This window comes from Canis aureus, chromosome 8 (genome assembly GCF_053574225.1).
Source record: "Canis aureus isolate CA01 chromosome 8, VMU_Caureus_v.1.0, whole genome shotgun sequence".
Classification (NCBI taxonomy): domain Eukaryota; kingdom Metazoa; phylum Chordata; class Mammalia; order Carnivora; family Canidae; genus Canis; species Canis aureus.
This window is the reverse complement of record NC_135618.1, coordinates 65,297,160-65,323,718: the sequence shown is the minus strand read 5'-3', so window position 1 is coordinate 65,323,718 and position 26,559 is coordinate 65,297,160. Positions and strand designations below refer to the sequence as shown.

General features: G+C 54.6%; 1 protein-coding gene across 6 annotated transcripts in view; it reads left to right on the top strand.

The window, feature by feature from the left end:
* The first annotated feature begins 6,855 nt into the window (after nt 1-6,855).
* TNRC18 (trinucleotide repeat containing 18) overlaps nt 6,856-26,559 on the top strand; it is an 89,699-nt gene continuing 69,995 nt past the window's right edge. For 3 of the 6 annotated variants that reach the window (XM_077907677.1, XM_077907674.1, XM_077907673.1), the window contains exon 1: nt 11,021-11,324. In XM_077907677.1, the coding sequence (XP_077763803.1) occupies nt 11,138-11,324 (187 nt within the window). In that variant the 5' untranslated portion in view covers nt 11,021-11,137. Of the gene's footprint in view, nt 6,997-8,466; nt 8,865-11,020; nt 11,325-26,559 lie in introns of those variants that run through there. The other 3 variants (XM_077907679.1, XM_077907678.1, XM_077907675.1) reach the window with 3 other exon arrangements.

The following is a 26,559-nucleotide window of genomic DNA, read 5'->3' as shown; positions in this document are numbered from 1 at the left end:
TCCATGCCTCTCCCTTTGTCTCCTTAGGTGGCTGGCTCTGTCTCTGTCTTTTCAGGATCCCCCCTGTACCTGTGACCCCCATTTTATAAGGACCCTGGTCATATTGCATTAGGGGCCCCTCCCCCAGTGTGACCTCACTTTAACCAATTACATCTGCAAGGATGCTGTTTCCTTTTTTTTATTAATTTTTTTTATTATTCATTTATGATAGTCACAGAGAGAGAGACAGAGAGAGAGAGAGAGAGAGAGAGAGTCAGAGACACAGGCAGAGCGAGAAGCAGGCTCCATGCACCGGGAGCCTGACGTGGGATTCGATCCCGGGTCTCCAGAATCCCGCCCTGGGCCAAAGGCAGGCGCTAAACCGCTGCGCCACCCAGGGATCCTAAGGATGCTGTTTCCAAATGAGGTCACACTTTGAAATCTTGGGGCCAGACCTTGAACATATGAGTTTTGGGGGTATTCAACCCACAACCGTCAGCAGAGGAGGGTTGGATGGAGCGGGGCCAGGTGAGCAGGGCTGGAAAGGGGAGCATGAGGGAGAACCCAGACATTTCTGGGAGAAGGAACTGATCTAAGCAGGCCTTTCTGGCAGGGGTGGCTCTAGAAGGTTCTTAAGAGACTGCCTGTGGCCACAGAAGGTATGTGAGTGCATTTGTGCATGTGTTCGGGGGCTGCCTCCTGTTCATCTCCAGGGTGGAGACAGGCTAAGACATGTAGAGAAAGTGGAGGGCTGCACGAAGGGGGGCTGCTGTCAGGTTTGATCTTCAGGGTTTGTTTTTGACTTTCTGCTGACTCTAGAAATGGATCCACATGGGGGTGGGAGCGAGAGAGAGGCAGAAGAGGGAAGCTTTCAAAGCTGTAGCCATGGGAAATGTTTTTATTTTCTGCTTGAAAGAAAATGCCAAAGAAGAATTAAAAAAAAAAAAAAAAAAAGAGGGAGGTGGAGAGACACATTGTGTGTGTGTGTGTGTGTGTGTGAGAGAGAGAGAGAGAGCGCGAGAGAGCATGAGCGAGTGAGAGAGGCAGAGACACGGGTCCTGGGAGCCTGTGGGTGTGGGAGGCTCCCTGGACGCCTGGGAAGGAGGATGTTAGGTGCTGCTGTCCCCTCTTGAGATGCCACCGTGGGCCATGGAACACCAGTGAGGAGCACAGGAGGCGGTCGGCTGGGCAGAAACCGGTTCGGCTTGCTTGCTGCCCCCCTGGCTGGGTGCCCTTAGGAAGACCACCCCATTTCTCTGGGTTGCAGGGACTCTTTTGATGAGTGTGTCTACGACACGGGGCAGGATGCCTGTGCAGCCTGAGCAGCCATAACACAAGAGCATTCAGACACCAGGAGACCCTGAGGGAGATGGGAAATGTGATCCTGCAGGTGTGTCCTGAGCCAGAGTCTACAGCAGGTGTGGGAGACCCAGGGTCAGCTCTCCTAAACTCCTGTCTGCAGCCCCCACCAGCCCTGGAGTGTGGAATGTGACCCTCCTCCCAGAAAGGACCTGACCTCCACCTCCCCCATACCCCAGGCCCAAAGGACTCCCACTGACCTCTGACCTCTGTCACCTCCCCCTAGGTGAGGGCAGGACCGAGGCCCCAGGGAGTAGAGGGGATTGATGAGGAAGGGCAGTAAATGGGGTGGCAGGGTGGACTAGTGTAGTTCTCCACCCTAGTCTCCGTCAGGCTGGCTGGAGGCTTCCAGGGATGCTGGAGCTCCACATTGGTATCCCCTTGCCTGGCTTAGCTGAGGGTGTCTGCTGTTGCTTCTTAGCTGTGTAGCTCGTCACCTCTCCTTGGGTTTCTCATCTGTTAAATGGGCGCTTTGGTACCAAAGTCAGAGGACTGTCGAAGCTGGCATGAAGCAAGGGCTAGTTTGCATCAAAAGAATTTTCCGGAATGGAAAAGAAACTGGGAGTTGTCTGCCTTGGACAGGGAAGGGCCAGCTTGGGTCTGCAGGCGCAGACTGGGTCAGGGTTGTGGGAGGGGACCAAGGTACCTTGTGGGTGGAGGGGGGACAGGGCTGCGGTGGAATTTGCTCTAGAAATCTCAGCACACACAGGCCTGCCAGGGGGTGCTCAGAGGCCCAAAGCTGGGAACTGGCGGTCAGAGAAGTGAACCCCTAAAGACTAGGCAGGAGGCAGCCTGACTCCCCATCTTGGTGCTGCCCTTTCCTCCCGCCACACACGTGCTGCCAAGCCCTCCATTCGTCACCCTGGCACTGACATACATAAATCCCATTAGTCACACACGCACAAACTCGCCTGCAGAGCACACCCAGGCACACCCAGACAAAGGAGGCCCCCAAAAAGGCCTTGTTCATCCCAGAACAGTGTGGGCACCCCAGTCACTTAATGGGCACAGGTCAGCCTCCCCCAGAGCAGCCAGCTCCCACCAGAACCCCTACCAACCAGGTACCCTAGCTCCCCCAGGTAACCATGGCCCCCCAGTTCCAAACCTCTCCCGCACCCTCTGGGCACACAGTGCCACAACGACTGCCCACCCGAGCCCCTGGCCACCCCCTCTCGCGCCTCTCTGGAGAGGGACACGCGGCCGGCGCTGTGGCCTGTCCCTAGGCTCTGCCTCAGAGGGGGTCCAAGCAGGAAAACCAGTCTCCAAGGTCAGCAGAGCTCTTCAGCAGGCGGCCCCGGGAGCTGATTTATTGGCGGTTTATTTGGAGAAACGCTATCGCTCTCAGATTCCGGAGAGGGAAAATAAAAAACACGCTCGTGGTGGACTTTAACCTTGGGCTGAAACCGCAGCGCTTTGTTTTCCGAGACGCTTCCTGGGGCGCCGCGGCGGGGCCGGGCCGGGGGAAGCAGGCGGGAATGCCGCCCTGCAGCCTCTCCTCCCCTCCCCTCTCCTCTCCTCTCCGGGCGGCGATGGCGGGCCCAGCGCTCCAATTCCTCCGGGCCCGGCGCTCCCTCCCAACAGGCTTCTAGAAATTCTAGGAAGGAGCCAAAGCTCCCACTCTAAGACCGTGGCGGGGCGAGGTTTACCAAACCTTCCGTCTCAGGCATCTGCCACGGGCTGGCCGTTGCAATTGTGTCACTGGCACTGTTGTGTGTGTGTGTGTGTGTGTGTGTGTGTGTGTGTGTGGCGCCGACGAGGGGGTGCATGCTTCCCCCTTTCCCGGCTGCCCTACTGAAGTCCCAGGCAAAGAGCAACAACCGCTCCGAGTTGCTGGTCCCTGATCCCCCGCTCTGCCGGCGCGGCTGCTGCTCCGTACGTGTGCAGGCCTGTTTCCAGCCCCTCTGGCAAAGAGACACGATGCTGGTGACATTAAACGTTATTATTGTAAATGCATCCTTTCTGGGTCTATCCCCCAGGTGCTCAGGAACTGTTCAGGTAGAAAGACCACTGCCCCTACCAGGCTGCCAGCAGCACCCCTCTGATTCCTGTTTTCTCAATGGTTGGGCTATTTTTGCCCAAGCCACTGCCTGGTGGGGTGCCCACAGGCGGTGGGGGAGGCGAAAAGTCGGAGGTATCCCTGGCCTTAGAGAGAGAGATAGGCTGACATGGGGTGGGGAGCTATATGAGCCCCCACCCTCCTGGCCCTTTAACATCGATACCCCGCTTGGTTCTCATCATGCCAAAGAAAAATAAAAAAAGAAAAAAAAAAAAAAGAAAAAGGAAAGGAAAGGAAAAAGAAGGAACAAAAAGAAACAAAACAAAACAAAACACCCACCTCCCTAAACCGTGCACCAGCATAGAGGGCAGAAGGACGGCGCCAGATTAAAGGGGGGTCTGCAGAGAAGGGTGGCTGGCTGAGCTATGAAAAGACTCCCTGATCTAACCCCGGTGTCACCCCTTAAGGGCACGGGAGCTGGGCTAAAGCAGGTGGCCGTGTACCCATTCCAGCCTCACCGACCCTTCCTGGGAGGAAGTTTCCCGCCTGGGTGCCCCCACCCCTGGCTGCAATCCGCTGAGGCCCAGGCCACCTGCGGTCCAGCGCCGGTGGGTTTGGAAGGTGGTGGCACTGAATGGGCCGGTCCGGTCCTCCCTTTGGTGAATGGGGAAGCCCTGCACCGGCCTCGGGGTCGCCAGGCCCGGACCCTGAGAGCAGGGCCCCGGCGTAGCCCGGGAAGCGAGGCGGCCAGGAGCACGCGCGGGTGAGCAGCGGGAAGGAGGTCCCGCATGGAGATTTATGGTCGAATCCGGCCCCCTGTGCACCGAGCACGTCTCCGACCTCTCCGAGCCAAACAGTGGAATGGAAGACCCGACCCGGGGCCGGGGAAAGGGGCCAGGGCCGGAGGCGGAGCCGAGACACGCTGCGATCCGCTGGGGCCGCGCCTGGCGCTTCAGCCCTGGCTCTGCCCACCGGCTCGAGCGCTCGTCCCGGCGGCGTCTGGGCCTCGGCGCCGCGTCTCTGGTCTTTCTGCAGGGTTGGGATCCCTCTTGGCTGGGCCGGCCGAACCTCCGCTCGGCGCGAAAGGAGGCTGAGCCAGGGGCAGCGACGGGATGGCGAGGACGGATGTCCCGGGCGCAGCCTCTCCGGGTTTTCGCGGTGCCCGGGCCGGAGCTCCCTGGTTGCCAGACCCGGGACCTGGAAAACTGGCTCTGCTAAGCCCCAGATCCGGCGGGGCTTCCCGAGCGGGCAGCAGAGGGGGCCGGAGGCCGCTGGGGCCCCATCCCCGAGAAGCTGGCACAGCGCGGGGAGCTCGGGGGCCCGCCGGGAAAGGCGGCTTGGGGCGCGAGGGGTGGAGGCGGCCCGGGTGCCCTCGCCCCCTGAAGGATGCCAGCTTTCTCCGGGGGACGGGGCCTGTATCCGCGGGGGCAGCACCACCAGGGGCCCGGAAAGCGCGGGGGTCGGCCCGGACGAGGGCAGAGCAGGCTGCGGGTGCCGGGCCCCGCCGCCGCCACAAAGGCGCACCCGGCTCAACGCTGGCCGGTCTTGGGTTTTAAGACAAAGCGGAGTAATTTCGTCAGTCGGGCCGCGTGCAGGGAGCACACAAAGGGCCTCGGCTCCGGCGGCCCGGGGCGGCCGTGGACGGCAGCGCGGGCCAGGGCGGGCTCTGCGGGAACAGGGGTTTGGGTTGCGAGGAGCCCCCCCGCCGCCGCCGCCGCCGCTTTTCCGCCCAGTCAGTACAAAACACACACATACACACACTGCGTCAACGCAGTTTTTGGCCACGGATCCCGCCGGGTAAACAGAGGGGGGTGGGGGCGGAATATGGCGGCCAGACCCGGGAGCACCGCGGCCCGGTGCCGCCTCTGCGCGCGGTGCTCGGCGCCCCAGCCTGGCTGTGCGTCCGCGTGTGGCCGCCGGAGCGGCGGGCGTGCTTCCCCAGGCCTCCGAGGCTTGGCACGGGGGCCCCAGACGCGCCCCGCGGGCCGCGGGGGTCTCGGGAGGCGCCCGGGCTGCGCCCACCTCGGCCTGGGATCCTCCTCCCCCCAACATGGCTCCCGGACGCTGTTTACCCAGCGCCTGCGAGGGCACCGGGACGCGCGGGGGCCGGCGGCGAGGGGTGGGGGGGCGCACAGGCCGGCCGGGCCGCGGCGCCCCCGCGCCCCCCGCGTTTGCGGAGCCGGCGTGGGCAGGCTGTGCGCGCAGCCCGCGGCCGGGACCCGGGAGCCGCCGCCGCCGCCGCCGCCGCGTCCCCAGGCCCTGCGCCCGGCCGGGCTCGGGCGGACACTGGCGCGGCCGCGGGTGTGAGTGTGCGCCGGGAGGGCGGCGCGACCCGGCGGAGGCCCACAAAGGCCCGGGAGGAGGGGCTGGGGGAGGGGGTCTCGCCCCGCGACCCTAATGAAATGCAGGCTCGGTTCGCCACGCAGACAAGGCGCACACTTGGAAAAATGCAAACGCCATTGGCAAATGCAGGGCAAACAAGGCAGAATTTTTATTAGCAACTAAATGATTGATGGCACACCTACCCCGCCATCACAATTACGGCGTCTTGGAGCATCCAGGGGTGAAAACATTAAACATTTATAAAAATAGGCTTCCCCCCCTCCGCCAACTCTCAAGTCTTTTGTATTTCCCACCTCAACTTTCTCAAGATACGTATTTTTTGCTTGAGCTATACGAAAAAAAAAAAAAAAAAAAAAGCATGAAAAAAAAAAACAAAACCCAAAACAAACCCACACAAAAAACCCATTCCAGATCCAGGGCGGGGATAATGGGGTCGGGGATCAGGGTCTGGGCTCCGAGTATTGGAGGGCAACCAGGGGGGTGGCGAAACACTGGGGGCTCAGGCGTGGGAGGGCTTATTAGAAACCCACAAAGGCCTTCGGATAACGCTCTAGGATGCTCGGCGCCTACAGGGGCTGCGCCCCCACACACAGCCCCTTCCCCTGCCTTGGCTTCCAGCAGCCCCGCGCAGCTCAACTGCATTTATTTTATTTCTGCAGTCAATCCCCTCCCCCAAGGCACACAAGACACAATACCTCCTTTCTCTAACCCCCCTCTCCTCTCCGCCTTTGCTCCTGGCCGTCCCGGGGCCGCACCGGGAACCTCCCGCCGCCCCAGCCGCCACTGAGACCTGCGCGCCCCGCTCCAAGCGCGGACACCGCCGCTGTTCCCCTCGGCTCCGGCTATTTTCGTTCCTTTCTTTACTTCTCACTCCTCCCTCCTCCCCCTGCGGAGCTCCAGCTTCCAAAAGAGGGCAGCCTCGAAACCAGCGCAGAGGCTCCAGGAAGGGCAACTTGAAACTGCCCTCAAGAGGCTGAACTTTTTTCCTCAAATTTATACTGGAATTAAATTAGACACCCCCAGTTCGCTTTCTCCGAGCCTATTCCCCCCCTCCCCGTTTTCTTCTAAAAGTGGAGAAAAGAAAATAGAACGAACGGGCGCCAACTAGCTCATTTCCCCCCTTCCAGAAAAGTTGCTTAAAAATGGATAAAAAAAAAAAAAAAAAAAAAAAAAAAAGAACCAGCGATGCGAAAACGCTGAGTCCGCAGCGCGGGGCGAAAGAGCGGGCTTCTCTTGTTTTAATTAAAATCTAATCACCGCGGCAGCTCTCCGAGGCAGGATCGGCAAGGATTTCTGCCCCTCCAAGCTTCCATTTGAGGGTACGTAATGCCCAGCCGGGCATGGGTCCCTGCGGGGCTGCAGAGAGAGGGTGCGGGGGCCCCAGGGCGGTCCCTCCGACCGCGTCCGCAGTCCTCGCGCCCGCAGCCAAGTACGTTGCCGCGGGCAGTTCCCGGCGACTCAACCCAGAAAGGATTTTGCTGAAAGCGCAAAATAAAAGTACAAAGTCTGGGGGATTGGGGCTCCCCTCCCCCTCCGGCCGCCGCGGCCAGCCAAGCACTTTTTGGGCTTGGCTTCTGCTTCCTCTGAGCTCAACAGATTTTTTTTTTTTTTTTTCCCGGTCTCGCCCTCCCTGGAGGGGGCGCGGCGGATGGAAGGCGAGAGAGGCCCCCAGCCAAGAGGTTTTTAATATTACACTTTAATAGGTTTCAGAAGGCCCCGTGGAGAAATGCTAATAGGCTGAAATGTCAGAATCGAGAGGGAGTCAGTTCGCGCTCAGCCGATCTAATCCTTTTTTCTGCTCTGATTTTTTTTTGGGGGGGGGTAGGGAAGGGGAGGGGAGCGCCCACGCAAAGAAAGGCTTTGGGGAAGGGCGCGCGGCGTAGAGCGCCACAGCCCGGGCCGGGGCCGAGCGGGGGGCGCGCCCCGGCCCGCGCGTTTCTATAGGAACCCCTTTTAGAAGATTAGAGACTCACCCGCTACCCGCCGCCGCGGCCTCTCCAAAATATTAATCAGTAACCATCTGACACCGCGTTTCAGGGAGGGACCCGCAGGCCGGGGCTAGGAAGACTGCCTTCACGCCTACCCATCCCACCCAACCGCGCTGCTAGGGGAAAAGGCATGAATCGCTGCTTTGTTTTAAAAGGGGGAGTTAAAAAGGGAAAAAGCAGCCCTTGTCTGTGTCGGCGTCTCCACCGCGCGCTCTGGAAGGCGCGCCCCAGGGGAGGTAGGAGGGGGCCGGGGCCCGGGCGCGGGGTGCAGCCCGCCGGGCCCCAGGCCCTTCCCGGCTCGCTCGGCTCGTCACCTCCTCCTGCGAGCAGGAAGCTGACAGGCGGCCCATTAAACCGCGCCTTGCAAAGCCCTGGATTGCGGCGACAACCATCTTCCTCTATTTTGATCACTCAGCCTAGACGCCGGGGGAGGGGGTAGGAAGAGGGAGGAGAGGGAGGGAAGGGGGGGGGTCCGAGCTGGTGGAGGGGGAGGGCTGCCTAGAAACGGCCGGGAAAAATTCTCACCACCAGTTTTGATCATTCAGCCCCGCCGTGGGGAGCCTGGAAACTGCTGGAGCCCCTTGGTCCGTAATTGGTTTTATAGGAATGGCTGAGGGCCAAGGTGTTTACATGCGCGTGATTGGCGGTGCGCGCGGCCAATGGGTGGAGGCCGGGGGCCGGCCTGGGGGGGGAGGCGGGCGCCCGGGAACAATGCGTGTTTCTTCGCTGGAGAGTACTCCCCTCCCCCAGCCGCCCCCTCCCCCCTCCCGCTGGCTTTTTTTTTTTTTTTTTTTTTTTTTTTTTTAGATCCAGCGAGAGGAACTTGAAAGGGGGGTTGTGTAATGTACCTTTTCCAATCCCGGGCTGTATATGGAGATTTGGGATTCTTTAAACCGGCGCTACCTGGATTTTATTAAAAAGCGAGGAGCTCGGCGGGAGGAAAGCTGGCTTTTCCGGGGGCTGCGGGAGCCGGGCCGCGGGAGGGCGGAGGAGTTGGCGCGCCGAGCGCTCGGCCCGGGGAGCGGTTTTCTACCAAAAAAAGGAAAGGCGGGCAAAAAGTGTGAGGCGGCTGCGGGTGGCGAAGGGGAGCAGCAGCCGCGGGATGGCGGGCAGCACGGGCGCCTAGCCGCGCCGGGAGTCGGGGCCACCGCCGGAGTCGCCGTCACCGGAGCCCGGAGCCGGGAGCCCCGCCGCGCCAGGTACGCCGCCGGGCCGCGCGTCAGTCCCTGCCCGGGCACGACGGTCTCCAAACTTCTCCAGCTGACCCCCTAGCCCGCCTCCCCCTCGGGGTGCGCGGGGGGATCCCCGCAGCTGTCCGGGCCCCACGGACGGGATCGGGGGTCCGCGGCGGTGCGGTGAGGGCGCCCTGGGGAGGGCGGGGGCGGGCCGCGGTGCCTCGGGCGCCCACCTGAGTCCTCAGCCCGGATCCAGCCCGCCCAGCCGGGCTGAGGGGCGTCGGTTCCCTTCTGGGTTCCTGGCAGGCGGCGGGGGAGCCGGGGACGCCGAGACGTTTTCGATTATAGGCTGTTTTTAATTAAAAGCCGGAATTCAGCCATTTTAACTGCATATAAGAGGGGGGAGAAAAGTAGAGAGAACGCAGTGGAGCCCGCAGATGGCCGAGCCAGCTTCTCCACCAGAGCGAGGGTGTTCCGGGGGCCTCCACCTCGACTTCCCCAAAGTGGGGCGTCGGGGCATGCTCCGAAGCCCTACCTTTTAAAAGAAAGCTACACAAAGAACATTAAAAAAAAAATCACGGAAAGCTCATCGCCTCCTTTAAGACATGTATCCTCGGATGTGGCGATCTTAGATTTTTTCCAAAGTAAACGCGGATCTGGTAACCAGAGCCTGATGGGAGTGAGCGAGGGAGGGAGGGAAGGGGGTGTTTGTAACCAAAACCGGGTTAAAATAAGCACCCTTAGCGAAGTTGGGGAGGGCGGGTGGAGAAAGAGGCCGGGGGGTCTGCAGCTCGGGGGGCTGGGCGCCGGGCGCGGGGCTCACGGCGCGGGGCGGGCACCCGGGAGCCGGTGGCTTTGGCGTGGATCGGTGGCTCTAGGAGCGCCCGGGCCTCCCGGAATCAGGAACCCGAGCTGCCGCGGGCAGACGGAGAGCGAGGGCAGGGTTGGCTCCGAGACCCCCCTCCCGCCCCCATGGGAATCGGCAAACGACAAATCTTTTAAACAAACAGCTTTAAACTGGAACTACAGGGGGATTTATCCAACGCTGGGGGAGGCGCCCCTTGGTCCGCCCGCGCTGCGAAGGTTTTCTTTGTAGGTTATTTTTGGGGTTGGGTGGTGGTGGTGGTGGGGGAAGCTAGGGTAGGAGCAAGACCCTCCAGCCCCTTGCTTCCCCTCTGGCCGCCCCCCTTCCCCCAAACCCCCCGCGCCAGGCCACGTCTTCGGGCCGCAGGATTCTCAGGCCAAGGCGTTGGAAAATGAAACCAAAGCTTGTTTTGAAGGATTCTTTCCAGTCCTCGGGAGAGAGTGCCACGTCTCGAGTCCTCGGACTCAGACTCTGCGACTCACCGTGCCCAAGGGGGGCGGCAGGAGGAGGCACGAGCCTCTTTAAAAAAGAATAAACAGGCTTGGCACTCTCTAGAGAAAAAAAAAAAAAAAAGAAAAGAAAAACCCCAAAACAACAACAACAAAAACAACAACAAAAACCCCAACACTAATTGGCGGCTCAGGGCGAGCTTAGGGGAAAACAGACTCAAAAAAGAAAAAAAAAAAAAAAAAAAAAGGCAGGCCAGCGGCCAAAAAGGTTAAATATTAAACTTTCCGGATCAGATAGTGACACAGTGTTGAGGGAGACATTTCGAAGCGCCCATGGAAAGGTTTCACGGGTTGAAGCCCCGGAGCATGTGACGCCCAGGAATCAATCCCACTGGGGAGGTTTTGTGTTTGCGCCGTCCGGGCGCGGCTGAGGGGCCTTCCCGGGTTTCGGGAGGGGACCCGGGAGCCGCCGAGCCAGTCTGGGCTGGGGCGCAGCGCGCCACAGGCCACTTCCCGAGCCGGGTCCCCGGGAGCGCGAGGCCGCCGGAGGAAAGAGCATGGATTTCGTACTTTTTATGGAAAAGGGGTGACCCCCGATTTCATTTCTGGCCACCCGATCCGCCGTCCCCGACCGCGAACGGCAAGGCGACTTTCTGAAACTTTGTTTTCCCCCTCCCTCTTTTTTTCTCCCCCCCCAATCCTGTTTCTTCCGCGGCCCGTCTCCTCTCCCCGCCAAGACGCCGTGTGCGCCGCCTCGCGCAGCTCCGCCTGGCCGCCCGGAGGGGCCCCACCGCCGGCCGCCTGTGCGCCCCGGGCCGCGGGCCCGCCGCCGAGCGCAAGCCCCGCTGGCCGCCGCCGCCATGCACGCCGCGGAGCCCCCGCCGCCCGAGGACTCTGGGACTACGCCGAGGCCGAACTTTTAGGTCCCACTGAGCGAGGCCCGCGGGCCGGGTGGGGGGCTGGCTGCGGCACTCCCGCGGAGGATGGATGGCCGAGACTTCGGGCCCCCGCGGTCCGTGCACGGCCCCCCGCCGCCGCTGCTGTCTGGCCTGGCCATGGACAGCCACCGCGTGGGCACCGCTGCGGCCGGACGCCTGCCCGCTTCTGGCTTGCCCGGCCCGTTGCCGCCCGGGAAGTACATGGCCGGCCTCAATCTCCACCCGCACCCGGGTAAGTGCCCTGCGCCTTGGCCGCCCCCTCCTGGGACCCTGGGGAGGGAGGCCCGGGGAAAACCTACTCGGCCTGTTCCTGGGCGTTCTCGGCAGGGACGCGGCACCTCCCTTCCCCTTGGCAGGGCCACGGGAGTGCGGGTAGGCTCAGCTCCCAGGGCGGGGGGACCCCCGGGCGCGGCGGAGAGGGGCGCGCGGCTCGGCTGCTTCCCCCGGCGCGCCAGTGCCCTCTCGGAGCACACGCATCTGCCGAAACCCGAGGCCGGTAGTAATTCCGACCCCGGGGCCCCTGCGGCTCCAGCCCAGGCTGGGGTGTTCAAAATCTGGGCAAGAAAAGAAGACAGCCCCACACCCTTTGAGACATCCGTTCCCCGAGCTTCAGTCGTTTTCTTGGCTAACGCCCTTGCGCGGCGGCGCCGTTGGGCCCCGGTCCGTTCCTGGCTCCTTCGCTCGCACAGGGCGGGGTGGGGGTGGGGGGGCTCCGGCCGGCCCCAGAGCCGGGGCTGTGGGGAGGACGGACATCTCGGCGTCCCGGGGACCCCCTCCCTGGCCGCGAGAGAGGAGAGCACCTGTCCCGGGACTTAAACCCCGGCCCCGGGAACCCCGCGTTCTCCGGCGGGCGGGCGGGCGGGCGCGCAGCGCGGCGGGGCGCAGAGCCGGGGCCGCAGCCATCCGCGGAGTCAGGAGCCGACCTGGCCGGCCCCGAGCGGCGCACGGAAAGCCCGAGGTCTCACATGGACCCGTGCGCAGGAGGTGGCAGAGAGGGCCCGCAGGCCTCCGTCCTTTCCCAAGGGGGGCCACCGAGGCCGGTGGGGACGGCATCCGGGTTGGGAGAGGCTTGTCCCGGGCGGGCTGCGGCCGCTCCGGTAGAGCAGGGTGGGAAGGGAAGCGCGGCGACCTCCAGGATACCCGCTCCCTCCTCCCGGCCGCGCCCGGCTGCTTGGCCTGGCGTCCCACGCTTCACTTAAAAAAATCCACCTCTCCTGTTCCAGAGTGTCGGCCGGACTCCTGCGATTTCTGCGGGAGCCGCCGGCTCTCCCCGCGGCCTGGGGAGGGACACCTCCCGCCGCCCTGGCCGGGTCGCACGGGTCCTTGCCTTCTCCAGCGAGGCCGGCTCGAGAGAGGTGTTTGCCTCTCTTTGATTTTTCTCATGGAACTTTTCAGGAACCGGCGTCCCGGGGCTCGGCGGGACAAAGGGCCTTTTGTGAAGCGCCGGCCGGGGAGGGGCACATTCGGGGCAGCCAGCACAGACATCCCCAGCCCCGGGGGCGCGGGAACCTGGTCCTGGCCTGGGGTGCGCGGGGTCCTTCCTGTACCCGGCCCACATTCTGCCCAGGGGGCCATGACCTGGACTCTGGTTTTTTTCTCAAATGGTGCACTGTGGGCGCTGGAGAGGTGCCGGGATACTAAAGGAGGGGTTGGGGGCGACCCTGGGGATGCAAAGGCCCGCTTGTAACATCCCCTTTTGGTTGCCCCCAGAGGCCGCGGGAATTTTCTGGTTTGCGTGTCTTTTGAGCTCATCCGGTCACTCAGGCCGGCCCAGGGTGGTGGCGGAGTTTTGGGGCCTGAGAGTCACAGCCTGGGTCTTCCTGGCTGGCAGGGCCTTCCCTGGCCTTCTGCCTTCCCAGATCAGGGGAGACGGCACCCCATCTCTAGTCTGGTTCCTGCCTAACAGGCGCCAAATGCCCTAATGAGAAGCAGTGAAAACAGCCCCAATCAACGGGTGCCTCTGCCTGCTTGCAGTGAGCCAGGGCTCTGCTGAATTTAGCTGCAGTGGGCAGACTGCCTAACACCCATTAGGTAGATGGGGAGGCTGAGGCCGGAGAGGTGAAGCACCTCTACTGCAGCAGGCAGGAGGAGGAAGTCCAGCTGGAGGTGGCTGCAGAGGCTTGTCTTCTGGGCCTCCTGCCCAAGGAGCTGCCTGACTTCTGCGTGCTTGGCTGCTGAGGTCATGAAGGAAGTAGCAGGCAGGCTCGGGAAGCGCTGGGAAATGCTGGCCGGCCTGTGCTCACCTGGTTAGGAAGGGTTGCAGGCCAGCTGGTGCTGCCCCTTGCTTTCCCCAACATGAGTGGCCACTTGGAGACCCTGGACCCTAGGCCAACGCCCAGAGCCCAGCCCTGTGCTAATCCCATTAGCCAGGAGGTAGAGAGCTGCTTCCCATTCACTGCTTGGGCAGGGTGGATTACAAATTCCTCAGCCCACACCCCTCCCCCTCTTTCTTTGCTGGGTGCAGGTGCTAAATTTTCTCTTTCAGACGCTTCTTCTGCTTGGCTGTCAGCAACTTAGGTCTGGCCAGCTTTATCGGTCCTGTCTTTGTTTGTTTTTGTTCTGGGAAGCCCGGAGAGGCCGAGTCTTTTGCCCTAGATCACACAGCAAGGCAGAGGCCCAGATTACCTCTGGACCCCTTTCTAGTCTGCAGGGCAGAGTGGGTGGGAGTGCCTGTGAATTCAGCATTTTAGGCAGAGAGAGTTGCCCTTCTGGGAGGCTCTGGGCTGGGCTGGTCCAGGCAGGTGTTGGCGTGAGTGAGGGTCTCCAGGAGAAGAGGCCCTTCTGCATCACTGGTCTAGGCTGAGGGATTTGGCTCTTTCCTGTGCAGAAGAGGAGGTAAATAAAAAATAAACAGGGTTTGGTTGGCCATTACTTTTCCCATAACCTTGAGTATTGCTATAGTGTGAGCCCTTAAATGTTCCCCGGGGTCAGTGAAATGGACAAGTAAGTGACAAGCCCCTGGTAGGCTTGCCTCTGGGCTCTGGGGTTGGGAGGCCTGGACTCAGGTCCTCCTCAGGCTGCAATTAAAGACCTATTAGCAGGATTTTGTACTTGGATGTTTATTCTCCCTGCCCCCACTCCCAGGGCTGCCTGGGCCCTGGAAGATACATGAATGGGGGGTGGAACCCAAGGATCAGGTTGGAGAGGCCGTGCACTTTGGACTGGCCAGTGGACAATAGGGGGCCATGGGCTTTCTCCAGGGTCCATCAGCTCTATCTCTGGAATCCAGCCCGTCAGCCTACTGGGATTGATTTAAAGAGATTAATCAGTGGGACTGGCTGGTGGAGTGATGCGATCCAGAGATAAAGGAGATTTGCTGGGTGCTTCCTCCTCTAGCTGGGAGGAGGCCTGGGGGAGGTTCTGGACTCTGGAGCTCCCCCCCCCCGGGTCCCCTGGCTCTTGAGCCTGCCGGTTCTTTGGCTGTCAATCCAAGTGCTTCCTTTCTTGTTCATTTACTCAGCAAACCATTTCCAAGTGCCTCTGGTGTGCCAGGTACTGCTCTGGCTCTGGGAATCCGGGGATGACCAGACAAAAATCTTTGCCCTTATTGGAGGTTTCATTCTGGTGTGGAGGCCAGACAGTGAGCACACAGATCAGCAAAGGAAATCATTTTAAATAGAGATACAGGCTGTGAAGGAAAGAGAATGCCCAGGGTCCGTCTGGGCTGGGGCTCCCAGAACTGGAGCAGCTAGGAGCAGGGGGGGTTGGGGGGGAGTGGTGGGGAGTTGAGTTGGTGGGGAGGAGGGGGACCCTGCTGGTCCCTGAAGGCCAGTAATGAGGTCTTGGAATTTCACACTGAGGAATGAGAAGGCAATTCAGGGTTTGAAACAGGGGGAGCCATTAGAAGTGAGGGACGTTTTACAGAACTGATCTGGACTCTTAAAACTGTCGATGTCATACAAGACAAAGGAAGGCCAAGAACTGTTCCTGATTAAAAGACTGAAAAAAAAAATGTGACAGCAACAGGCAACGAATGGCCTTCGTTTGAATCTTGGATCAGGGAAGAAATTGCTCTGAAGGACATCTTAGGGACAATTGATAAAATGGGAATATGGGCTGTAGATTAGCTGATAGTATCAAATCAATGGTGGGTTTCATGGAAGTTGATAATTGTACCATGCTTATGGAAGAGAATGTCCTTGCTCTCTGGAAGTAAGAACACTGAACCATTTAGGGACAGGGGACCCGGGACAGGGGACCAGGTGGCCACGGAAGACTCTCAGGAATGGCTTGGGAAGAGAAAAAGTAATACCTGTAATTTACATATGGATGGGAGACTGCTAAATCATTGACATGGAGTTAACTTCCAGGGAGGGAGAGTTCTGGGTGGCTGGGCCTGCAGGAGGTCATATGGCAGGTCATTGTACTATTTCAAACTTTTCTCTGAGTTTGAAATTATTTCAAAATATGCATTTAACAAAATTAGTCTGGGCTGCCAGCTGGAGACTGTCTGGTCGATAGTGGTGAGGAGGCGGCGAAGGAGGTGGTAGTGACCAAGAGGGAGGTTGGAGGCAGCCGGGGTTTGGGGCCTTGTAGAGAGGTTGGGCTGCTGAGATAGAGGTGGAGAGGCAGAGAAGAGGACAAAAGCTGGATTTGCTACTTGTGGAGGAATGGGCAGGAACAGATGTGGGGAGAGGGCAGTGATTGAGCATTCTTGATTTGGTTGTGACCAGCTTGGGGTGCTTTGGCTCCGGTGTGGAGCAAACTTAACTCCCTTCTGGTCATGTGTAGCCCTGTCTTCTGCCAAGACTCCAGCCCCATCCTGTAACCATCCCTGCCCTTTATTTCCCAGCCTAGCATTTGAGGGGACCCATGGGAACTGATGTCTGGATGGGTCTTGGGCCTCCCCAGGAGCTGCCAGGAGCCCTGGCCAGTGGTCATTCCCGGCCCCCAGGGCCAGGGTCCTTACCACACCAGCTGCCCACAGAGGCCTGGCATCTGACTCTGGAGGAAGTCTGGGCTCTCGAAGGTGGCAAACCCCAAAGCTCCATCTTTGTAGGCCACAGATGCACCCATCACCTGCATCCGAGATTTCTTCATGAGCTAATGAAAGTGGACAAAACACTCTCTCCATGCACTCTCACAATTTTGCACATTCTGGGCCTTCACGAGCCAGCTGAAGATTCTACTTTGCAGTCTCTGGATAAGGAACTGCTTCATTTGGAGGCAGGTTGGCCTAGCGGCTGAGGTTAGATTGGCTGGTTTTCCATCTGGCTCTTCCACTTACCGGCTATGCAATTCTCTAAGCCTTGATTTTCCTCATTTCTAAAAATGGGTCCACTCGGGGTACTGAATTCATTAGGCTATTGTGACGTTTCAATAAGCAAATGCTAGCTAGATGCCTAGCATAGGTCCAGCTCTCTGCAAAAGTTGCAGTAAAAGTGATTGTTGTAATTACTGTTATCATTAACTGATGAGTCAAGTCATCAAGCTAACAAGTTAATTCCTTGTTCTAGTCCAGTCCTCTCCAGGGGCCTCTGGAATTGTGTTTATGGCCTGTGGGCTCCTGAGACTCCAGGGTTCTAACCCAAACCAATCTAATTCTTTCTTTCTTTCTTTCTTTCTTTCTTTCTTTCTTTCTTTCTTTCTTTCTTTCTTTCTTTCTTTCTTTCTTTCTTTCTTTCTTTCTTTCTCTTTCTTTCTTTCTTTCTTTCTTTCTTTCTTTCTTTCTTTCTCTTTCTTTCTTACTTTCTTTCTTCCTTTTTCTTCTTCTTCTTCTTCTTCTTCTTCTTCTTTTGGTGTAACATATACTATAAAATGCTTCAATCTTGAGCATTTAGAACGTTGCATATTTATTCAACCTTGAGCATTGAGAACTTTGCATATTTACAAAATGAGCACACCCATGTAACTACTAACCAGCTCTAGATCAGGATGTTTCCAGCTTCCAGAGGGCTCCTTCATGTTTTCTCCTAGTAACTATCTGCCCCACCTCCAGTATCATTCTTATTTCTGGTACCTTAGATTCCTTTTACCTATTTTTCAACTATCTATAAATGGAATCATACAGCATGCCCTCTTTTGTCTCTGGTTGCTTTCACTCAACGTTAGGTGTGTGAGGTTAGTCCATATTCTGGTGTGTGCAGCAATTTATTTCTTGTTGCTGTAGAATATTATACATAAAAATAGCACAATTTGTCCACACCTGTCGATGGACATTTAAGTTGTTTCCAGCATTTGCTATGGAGAGGGCTGTTATGAACATGGCCTTTTGGTGCACGTGCATATGTACACATTTCTTTAGATGTAGTATCTAGTAGCAGATTGTTTGGTCACCGGGTATATGTAGGTTCAGCTTTCACAGTCGTGAATTTTCCAGCAGTCACACCATTGTAGGTTCCTAGTTGGTAGCGTTCCGGTGCCTCCATGTCTATGCCATTAGTATGATATTGTCAGTTTCTTTAGCTTCTATTCATTCTGGTGAGTGCATTAGTATCTAATTGTGTGTGCATCTTAAAACTTTTTTCCTCCTTTATTTTATTTTTTTAGTTTTATTGAGGAACTTCCATACTGTAAAGTTCATCCATTGAAAGTGTACAGTTCTGCTTTATGTTTAAGATAAACGTTAGAGTTACACATCATTTTGTTTTATTAAAAATTTTTTTAAAAAATTGATTCATGAGAGAGAGAGAGAGAGAGGCAGAGACATAGGCAGAGGGAGAAGCAGGCTCCCTGGGGGGAGCCTGATGTGAAACTTGATCCCAGGACCCTGGGATCACGCCCTGAGCCAAAAGGCAGATGCCTAACCACTGAGCCACCCAGGTGCCCCTACACATCATTTTCAAAGTCAGATGGTGTTAGAAGAATTATGAAGAAAACCAGCCATCCCCTGCTACCTACCTTCCTATTTTTGATTTCCCTGTTTAAATCTTTTGGCTATTTCTTGTGGCCTTTTCATCCATATTTCTGTGTAATAACTGGCTCCTACTGCTACTTCTATTTCTCTTGTTGATTTGTGTGGCGGATGAGGATTTCTCATGGACTGTTGGAGTCTGACTCCCATTTATTAGCATGAGACTGTGGGCAAGTTTCTTTACTTCTCCCTACCTTGGTTTTCTCATCTGTAAGATGAGGAAAAATAGTAGTATCTACTTCATGAGATTGTTGTGAGGATTAAGCAAAAAACTTTCAGAACTGTGTCTGAAACATGATAAGCACTTAGTAAATATTTATTATTGTTGTTCTATTGCTCCCCCCAACCATTTTTATTTTCCCTGTCCTCCCAATCTATGTGAAATACAGTTTTGTTTAAACCAGGTTTATTATTATGGCTCTGGCTTTGTAAATATTGTCTACATTTGAGCCAAGTAGTATAATAAAATTCATTTATTTCTTGGAGTTATTCATTGCCTTTTAAAAAAAAAATTGCTGGATTTCTTAGAATCTCTGTCTTGCAGTCTCTAGGAATACTTTTCATTTGGTCAAATCTACTGCATGAGCTGCTTCCTTTCTTGGGAATTTCCTTCCTAGTTTTCCATCTTACTAGTCTAGGTTGGTTTGTTTGGTGCTTGGCCTGTTGTAGAGCCATCATGATCCTTCAGAATCCCTTTACCTCCTTGCTGTGTTGGAGCTCCTGTTTCTTGACTCCTCTGCTTTGCTTTGCTTTTCTTTTCTTTTCTTTTCTTTTCTTTTCTTTTCTTTTCTTTTCTTTTATTTTTTCTTTCTTTTCTTTTCTTTCTTTTCTTTTCTTTTCTTTCTTTTTTTCTTTCTTTTCTTTTCTTTTCTTTTCTTTCTTTTCTTTTCTTTTCCTTTCTTTTCTTTTCTTTTCTTTTCTTTTTTTCTTTTCCTTTCCTTTCCTTTTCTTTATCTTTTTTAAAAAATATTTTATTTATTAAAAAACTAAAAAAAAAGATTTTATTTATTTATTCATGAAAGACACACAGAGAGAGAGAGAGAAAGGCAGAGACACAGGCAGAGGGAGAAGCAGGCTCCATGCCGGGAGCCTGATGTGGGACTTGATCCTGCGACTCCAGGGTCACACCCTGAGCCCAAGGCAGGCGCTAAACCGCTGAGCCACCCAGGGATCCCCTCTGTTTTTTTCTTTTCTTTTTTTAAGATTTTATTTATTTATTCATGAGAGACACAGAGAGAGAGAGGCAGAGACATAGGCAGAGGAAGAAGCAGGCTGCATGCAGGGAGCCCAATGTGGGACTCAATCCCAGGACCCTGGGATCACGCCCGAGCCAAAGGCAGGCAGCCAACCACTGAGCCACCCAGGTGCCCTATTTTTTTCTGCCTTATTTCCTTGTTTTGGTAGAGGAAATCCTGCATTAGCTTTCTGTGACAGAATCTGTGGAAGGCAAGTTTTTTGGAGGCCTAGTCTGCCTGAGTATGCATTTAGTTTACCTTTATACTTGACTGGCATTTTGGAAATAATTTCCCCCTAATATTTTGAAGGAATTGCAACATCACCTTTTAAATTCCAGTGGTACTGGAATGTGATGCTATTTTGATTCTTGACTTCTGTTTGTGAACCTTTTTTCTTTTAAAAATTTTTTTTCCAAACGCTTAAAATCTTTGAGAACTATGTTAAAAGCAATGGCTCTAAAATTCATGCTTTACTGCTTGTTGGCCATGTGGTCTTGGACATGCTTCAGTTTTGTTTTTGGTGAAATGAGTAACAGTACCTACCTTTTACTGTCTGCTAAGACTAAATGGGCTTATATACATAAATATACAGAACAGTGTTTGGCACAAAGCGAGCCTTGTAGATATTAATATGTTACTATTCTTTTCACCACTGGTGTTCTGAAATTTCACATCATGCACCTTGCTATGGGTTCTTTTGCATTTGCTGTGTTGGATGTTCCATAGGCCATATTAATCTGGAAACTGAGGTCCTTCAGGCTGATTTTTTTTTTAAAGATTTTATTTATTTATTCATGAGAGACACAGAGAGAGAGGGAGAGGGAGAAGCAGGCTCCCAATGGGGAGCCCAATGTGGGACTCCATCCCAGGACCTGGGGATCCAGCCCTGAGCTGAAGGCAGATGCTCAACCACTGAGCCACCCAGGTGCCCCATCTTCTCTCCATTTTGAAGTGCATTGCTGTCATTTTCATGAGGTTCTGGCATTTGGGAAAGGATTGGTCATGACAGATCTGGGTGCCACCATTACTGGGATCTAGCCCACTCTCCTTCCCAGGCCCTTGTGCCTGGGAGGGGAGGCCAAGTTCCTCTGTCTGCCATTCCTACCCACCGGTTTCCTAGCTTTCTGCCCAGTGGTTCTGGAAGGCCCTCCTTAGGCCTCGGTTAGTGGGGAACGGAGGAGGAAATTAGTGGGGAAGTCCTCTGTAATTGCTGTAGAATTGAGAGTGTCTGGAGCCCTGGGGCCAGGCTGTGGTGGATGCATTTGCATATCACTGGCTATGCTGAGGCCTTGACCCCCCTGGGCTGTTTCAGGATTCCCTTTATTTAGACTGGAGTACCTCCTTGGGTTGGGCTTCTGGTGGGGGCCAGGGAAAGTCCCAACCCACAGGGGGTCCCTTTTTGGGGCTGGAAGTGGGAGTTGAGTTAAACCCAGATTGTCTTCCTCTGGTGGCGGGGAGCTAAAAGATGTCTGTTGGGATCTGACCCTCTCTAGGGAGTCTGGGTTGGCTCCCAGCAGGAGGGGAGGGAGGCCAGGTAGCACTTGACCGGGGAAAGGGAGCTGGAGGAACAAAGCCCAGTAGCTGTAGCTGGAAAAGAGGCCTGATGGGGAGGGGAAGCTGGGGCCCAGCTGGACTCCTCCCCTCCTGGGGGGCAGGGCCAGAGCTGGTTGATCTGGCCTGGTGGCTCCTGCAGCTCCCAGGCCTCTGCTTGGTTTGGGGAAACCTCTGCAGTTCAAGACTGCAGCTCAAGATTCCTCTGCTGGGAGGCTGGGGACAGTGGCAGTGGTCACAGGTCCTGCGGCCCAGGCACAGCACCAAGCACATGCAGGGTAAGCCCCCCTCCACCATCCCAGCTTGGAGCTCTGTCCCTCAGTCCTGCTTATCCGTGGCGTGGGATTTGCGTCCAGTCCAGTGTAAGGGAGTGCTGCAGGCTCAGCTTCTTGCCTTTGCTACTCCCTTCATTTCACTTTACTGGAAAGTAAGGCACAGAGAGGTTGTGTATCCTTCCCAAGGCCACACAGCTTGGAAGTGACAGGCTCTAGAACTAGAGCAAGGCCTAAGCTATGTGCTGGAAAGCCAAGGGTCGGGGAGAGCTAGGTCACTGGTAGGACTTTTTCTTTTTCTTTGCTTTTTCCTTTCTTGGCTCATTTTAATTTCTTTACTTGCTTCAGTTTTCGCAAATTTTGCCAATGTGAGAGTTCATAAAAATTATTCAAAATGTGATATTTACTGTGTTAGGGTTCAGATTGGCCTCTCCACCCCCACTGACCTTTCTTCTGCGGATATTTGTTACTAGGGTTTAAGATATACTGACAAGTGAGCACAGATCATAGATGTACGGCTCCATTACCTTTTTCACAAACAGATCCCCCCCCATAACCCTGGGTCACTTCCCCCTCTCTGTCCCCAGGTGACCCCATCGAACCCCAGAGATTGGAGTTGTCTGTCCACACTCTTCATGTGCAGTATGAGGAAGCAGGCAGTGTGCTGTGTTTTGTGTGTCTTTTGCTGTGAAACTCACCATAGTCCTGGTCTGAGTGGTTGTCTTGCCTCTTGCGGGAGGTGTTCATTGTGTGACGATGTCACAATGTGTTTATTTAGCTGTTGATGGACGTTTGGGTTGCTTTCAGATTTTGGCTATTATTGGTGGTTAGACTCTCGAATTTGGGCTTGCTTGTGCATTTCCGTGCCTCACCCTTGGGTGTATGTACACCTGCGAGGGCACGGCTGGGTCAGAAAGTCTGCACATTCTGTCCAACTGTTCTCCCGAGTGGTCATACTAATTTGCACCTCCTCCAGCCGTGTATTAATTTTTAATATTGTCCATCTTTCCTTGTTGACATTAGCCCCTCTGGTGGGCAATGTAGTAATTATTTTTTTAAAGGTTTATTTATTTATGATAGACATAGAGAGAAAGAGAGAGAGAGAGAGAGAGGCAGAGGCACAGGAGGAGAGAGAAGCAGGCTCCATGCCGGGAGCCCAACGCGGGATTCGATCCCGGGTCTCCAGGATCGTGCTCTGGGCCAAAGGCAGGCGCTAAGCCGCTGAGCCACCCAGGGATCCCCCCAATGTAGTAGTTATAATTCACATTTCCTCCCTGGTTTGAGAGGCTGAGGAGCGCTGGGCTGGATCAGTCAGAGGAGCATGTGACTCTTGGTGTTGGGATCATGGGGTTCAAGCGCCATGTTGGGTGTGGGGATTACTAAAAAAAAATAAACTAAAAAAGCCAAAACAAGAGAGGCTGAGTAATCATTTTTCTGGCCATTTGGATGTATTTGCCACCTTCTTGGTGCCCATTTCTACATTTGGTTGCTGGTTTTTCTCTTACTGATTTGCAGGAGTTCTTTATGTATTCTAGTTACAAACTCTTCCTTGGTGACATGCTGCACAGATCTCATTCAATGTGGTGGCTCACCTTTTCTTTCTTCTTCTTCTTCTTCTTTTTTTTTTTTTTTAAGATCTTATTTATTTATTCATGAGAGACACAGAGACAGAGACACAGGCAGAGGGAGAAGCAGGCTTCATGCAGGGAGCCCGATGTGGGACTCGATCCTGGGTCTCCAGGATCAGGTCCTGGGCTGAAGGCTGACGCTAAGCCGCTGACCCACCCGGGGATCCCCCTTTTCTTTCTTCTAATGGTGTGCTGTGATAAATAGATATTTCTCTTCCTCTTCTTTTTTAAGACATTTATTTATTTATTTATCTATTTATTTATTTATTTCGAGCACGAGCACAGGTGGGGGGCAGAGGGAGAGGGAGACAAAGAATCTCAAGCAGATTCTGCTATGCTGAGTGCAGAGCCCAATGCAGGGCCTGATCCTACAATCCTGATATCACGACCTGAGCCAAAATCAGGAGTCCGATGCTTAACTGACTGAGCCACCCAGGCGCCCGCTAGACATTTCTCATTTTAATGTAACCCAGTACATCAGCCTTATGCTTTTGGTTTGTGCTTCATTTATTTATTTATTTATTTGTTTATTTAACTATTTTATTTATTTATTCATGGGAGACACAGAAAAAGAGGCAGAGACACAGGCAGAGGGAGAAGCAGGCTCCTCAGAGGGAGCCCGATGCGGGACTCAATCCCAGAACCCTGGGATCACACCCTGAGCCAAAGGCAGATGCTCAACCACTGAGCCACCCAGGTGCCCTGATTTGTGCTTTTTATATAGTCTTTTTTTTTTTTTTTTTTTAAGATTTTATTTATTTATTCATGATAGTCACAGAGAGAGAGAGAGAGAGGCAGAGACACAGGCAGAGGGAGAAGCAGGCTCCATGCAGGGAGCCCGACGTGGGATTTGATCCCGAGTCTCCAGGATCGCGCCCTGGGCCAAAGGCAGGCGCCAAACCACTGCGCCACCCAGGGATCCCACTTTTTATATAGTCTTTAAGAAACCTTTGTTTGCCCTCTGAATGTGAAGATATTTTCTAGTGTGTCGTTCTAGAAGCTTTCCTGTTTTGCCTTTTACGTGGAGAGCCAGTCTACCTGGAATCGATTTTTCTGTGCAGTGTGAAGTTAGGGGGTCAAGACTCATGGCTTTTCCTCACATGATATCTGGGCTGACCAGTGGTGTTTACTGGCAGCCTCATCTTTTCTCTACTGTGTGTATATGGGTGGGGCAGTTTGTGGACTGGCCTGGCCTGGGTCTGGTCCTGTACCCACGTGTGCTGATGGCGATGCAACTTCACTGTGGCAAGTGCACGCCTTTGGGTATTTGACAGCAAAGACATCCCACTTATCTTTCAGGTTGCCTCTGCTTTTCTTGACTCTTTGCGTTTTGATGTAACTTTTTTTTTTTTTTTTAAACCAGTGCAGTGCATACAGATTTACCACCTTTCTGTGTCTGGTTTATTTCACTTAGCATAACGTCCTCAGGATTCATCCGTGTTGGAGCACATGTCAGAGCTTCCTTTCTTTTTAAGGCTGAGTCGTATTCCGTTGTATGGATGGACCACATTCTGTTTATCCAGTGGACCCTTCGGTGGTTCCCACCTTTGGGCTATTACGAATAATGCCACTGGGATGTGAGTGTGCCTACATACCTCTCTCCGAGACTCTGCTTTCCATTTGTATGTAATGTTTAGGGGCTGCACACACACACACACACACACACACACACACACACACACACACACACACAAACTGTTGGGATTTGAATTAGGAGTGCTTTGAATATCTCAATCAATTTGGCCTCAGTGAGCATCCTAGGAAGTACATCTGGTGATTTCCTTGGGAGGGACCCTCAAAAGTGGGCCTATGCCTCTTCCCAGCCTTGAAGAGTTCTGCTGATTTGCTTTCCAAAAGCTGGGGATCCTCCCTGGGCTGCTTTCCACCTCACCCCCGCCCCTCCCCACAGCCAAACCCCAAATGTGCTCATTTGATAGATGAAAATGACATCATCCTGTTTTAATATTTCTTTGTAATCCTAAATGACAAATTTTTCACCCGATTCAGCCATTTACTGTGTGGTTAGCGATTTGGTTGGGATTCTTACTGAATGATAAGGCTCTCTTTTTTTATACAGCGAGGGCATTAACCCACTCTCTGGCTTAGATATCACAGAAGTCCCTGCGTCTCGGGATCCGTGGGAGTCTGAAGGTCATTTTATCCGGAGGGTCCTCACACTATTTTCAGCTGCTGTCATAGAAACGCCTGAGTCACATGTCCGTGCTCTGGGCTGGAGTGAGCTCTTTTCTGGGTGATAACCCTGATTTGATCATGCTGATGAGATGCTCTGATAGCCTTTGGTGACACCGGTAAAGGATGCAGCTCCTTTCCGAGGGCAAAACCTTTTAAATGGAAAGAGACCAAGTATTTGTTCTGTTGTGGTTGGGGGGGGAGGGGCTTTGGGAAATGAAAATATGGAAACAGGGTCCCCGTGTCCAGGTGGTATGGCTGAGCGGAAAAGTGTAGATTTGGGAGTCAAAGCCTTAATTCCTCATCTGCAAAAGTCCTAAGAACCCCCCACCCCCACCCCCAGTTGAGAGTGGATGAGGAGACAGAATGAAGCAAAGCCTTGAAGCCTTTAATGAGCCGAATGCTGGCTGTGATGTCGGGTCCCAGGAAAGCGCCCCCCCCTTCTCCTTCCCTCAGCCCTAGCATGACCTTGCCCATCCTGCCCTCCCATAAATACTAACTGAGCACCTACTATGTGCAGCGTAGGGGGCACTTGGGGTAGAGTAAACCCACATTGTCACGCAGGGGCCTGCAAACTGGCCAAATTAGGTCCACTGCCCGTTTTGTTTTTTTTTCCTTAAAGATTTTATTTATTTGTTTATTTAGAGTGCTAGCAGGGGATGGGGCAGAGGGAGAGTCACAGAACAAGCAGGCTCTGCACTGAGGCAGAACCTGGAGAGGGGCTCGATCTCACAACCCTGAGATCACAACCTGAGCCAAAATCAAGAGTTGGATGCTTCATGGACTGAGCCACCCAGGCAGCCCCCCTCCTGTTTTTGTAAATAAAGTTTTATTGGAACAAAGCCCAGTAGTTTAAGTGGTGTGCGCGGCTGCTTTCCCTGCAGCAGGCAGAGTAGGCCCATAATGCGTAAATGATTTATCTGGCCTTTTCAAGAGAAAGCTTGCCGACTCCTGTTCCAGTGGGTGGAGGGGGACAGTAAACAAGGCGCTATAATAAAGAAGGAACTAATGTGTATTTGATATGATAAATGGTGATAAGCACTATGGTGGAAAATAATTCAGGAAAGGGTGTGGGGGTGGGGTGGGTTGCAATCTGAACTAGCATGGTTAGCAAAATAAATAAATTAGGGTTAGGGAAGGCTGTATTCATCAAGTGTTACTTGAGGTGTAGGGGAAGAGAGTGAGGTACATACAGATGGGAGTTTACAGACAATTTGCCTTATCTGGAGGGAGGAATGGATTCTAGGCTGAGGTGCAAAGGCCCTGGGGTGCAGCCTATGGGGCTGTGCTGTTCCATGTTCCAGCCCAGCCCATTTGCAGTGATAAAGTCCTTCACTGTTTACTAAACCTTTGTACCCACCCTCACCTCACCAAGTACCCCTCCCTGCTCCCACCAGTGAGGAGGACATTAGGTGCCCATTATATAGTCAGCTTCTAGAAGGGTCCCCAGTGACACCATCCATTACTGAGGCCAGCTGAGGTGGATGAGCATAGCATAGCCCCTTACAAAATGCATCTGGATGGGCTTCATTCTCCAGCCCAGAACACACAGTAGCCCTACATTAGCATTGATGAATGGATGGACAGACGGAACGATGGACCTTGTCTGGATTTCAAATTCTGCCCTCTTGTGATCTTGGGCAGCTTCAGAGTTGGCAAATCCCTGAAGGCCTTCCTGCATTCAGGTATCAGTGAGGGGGGTAGTGATGGCTGAAGATAGCCTGGCCAGCACCCCTGA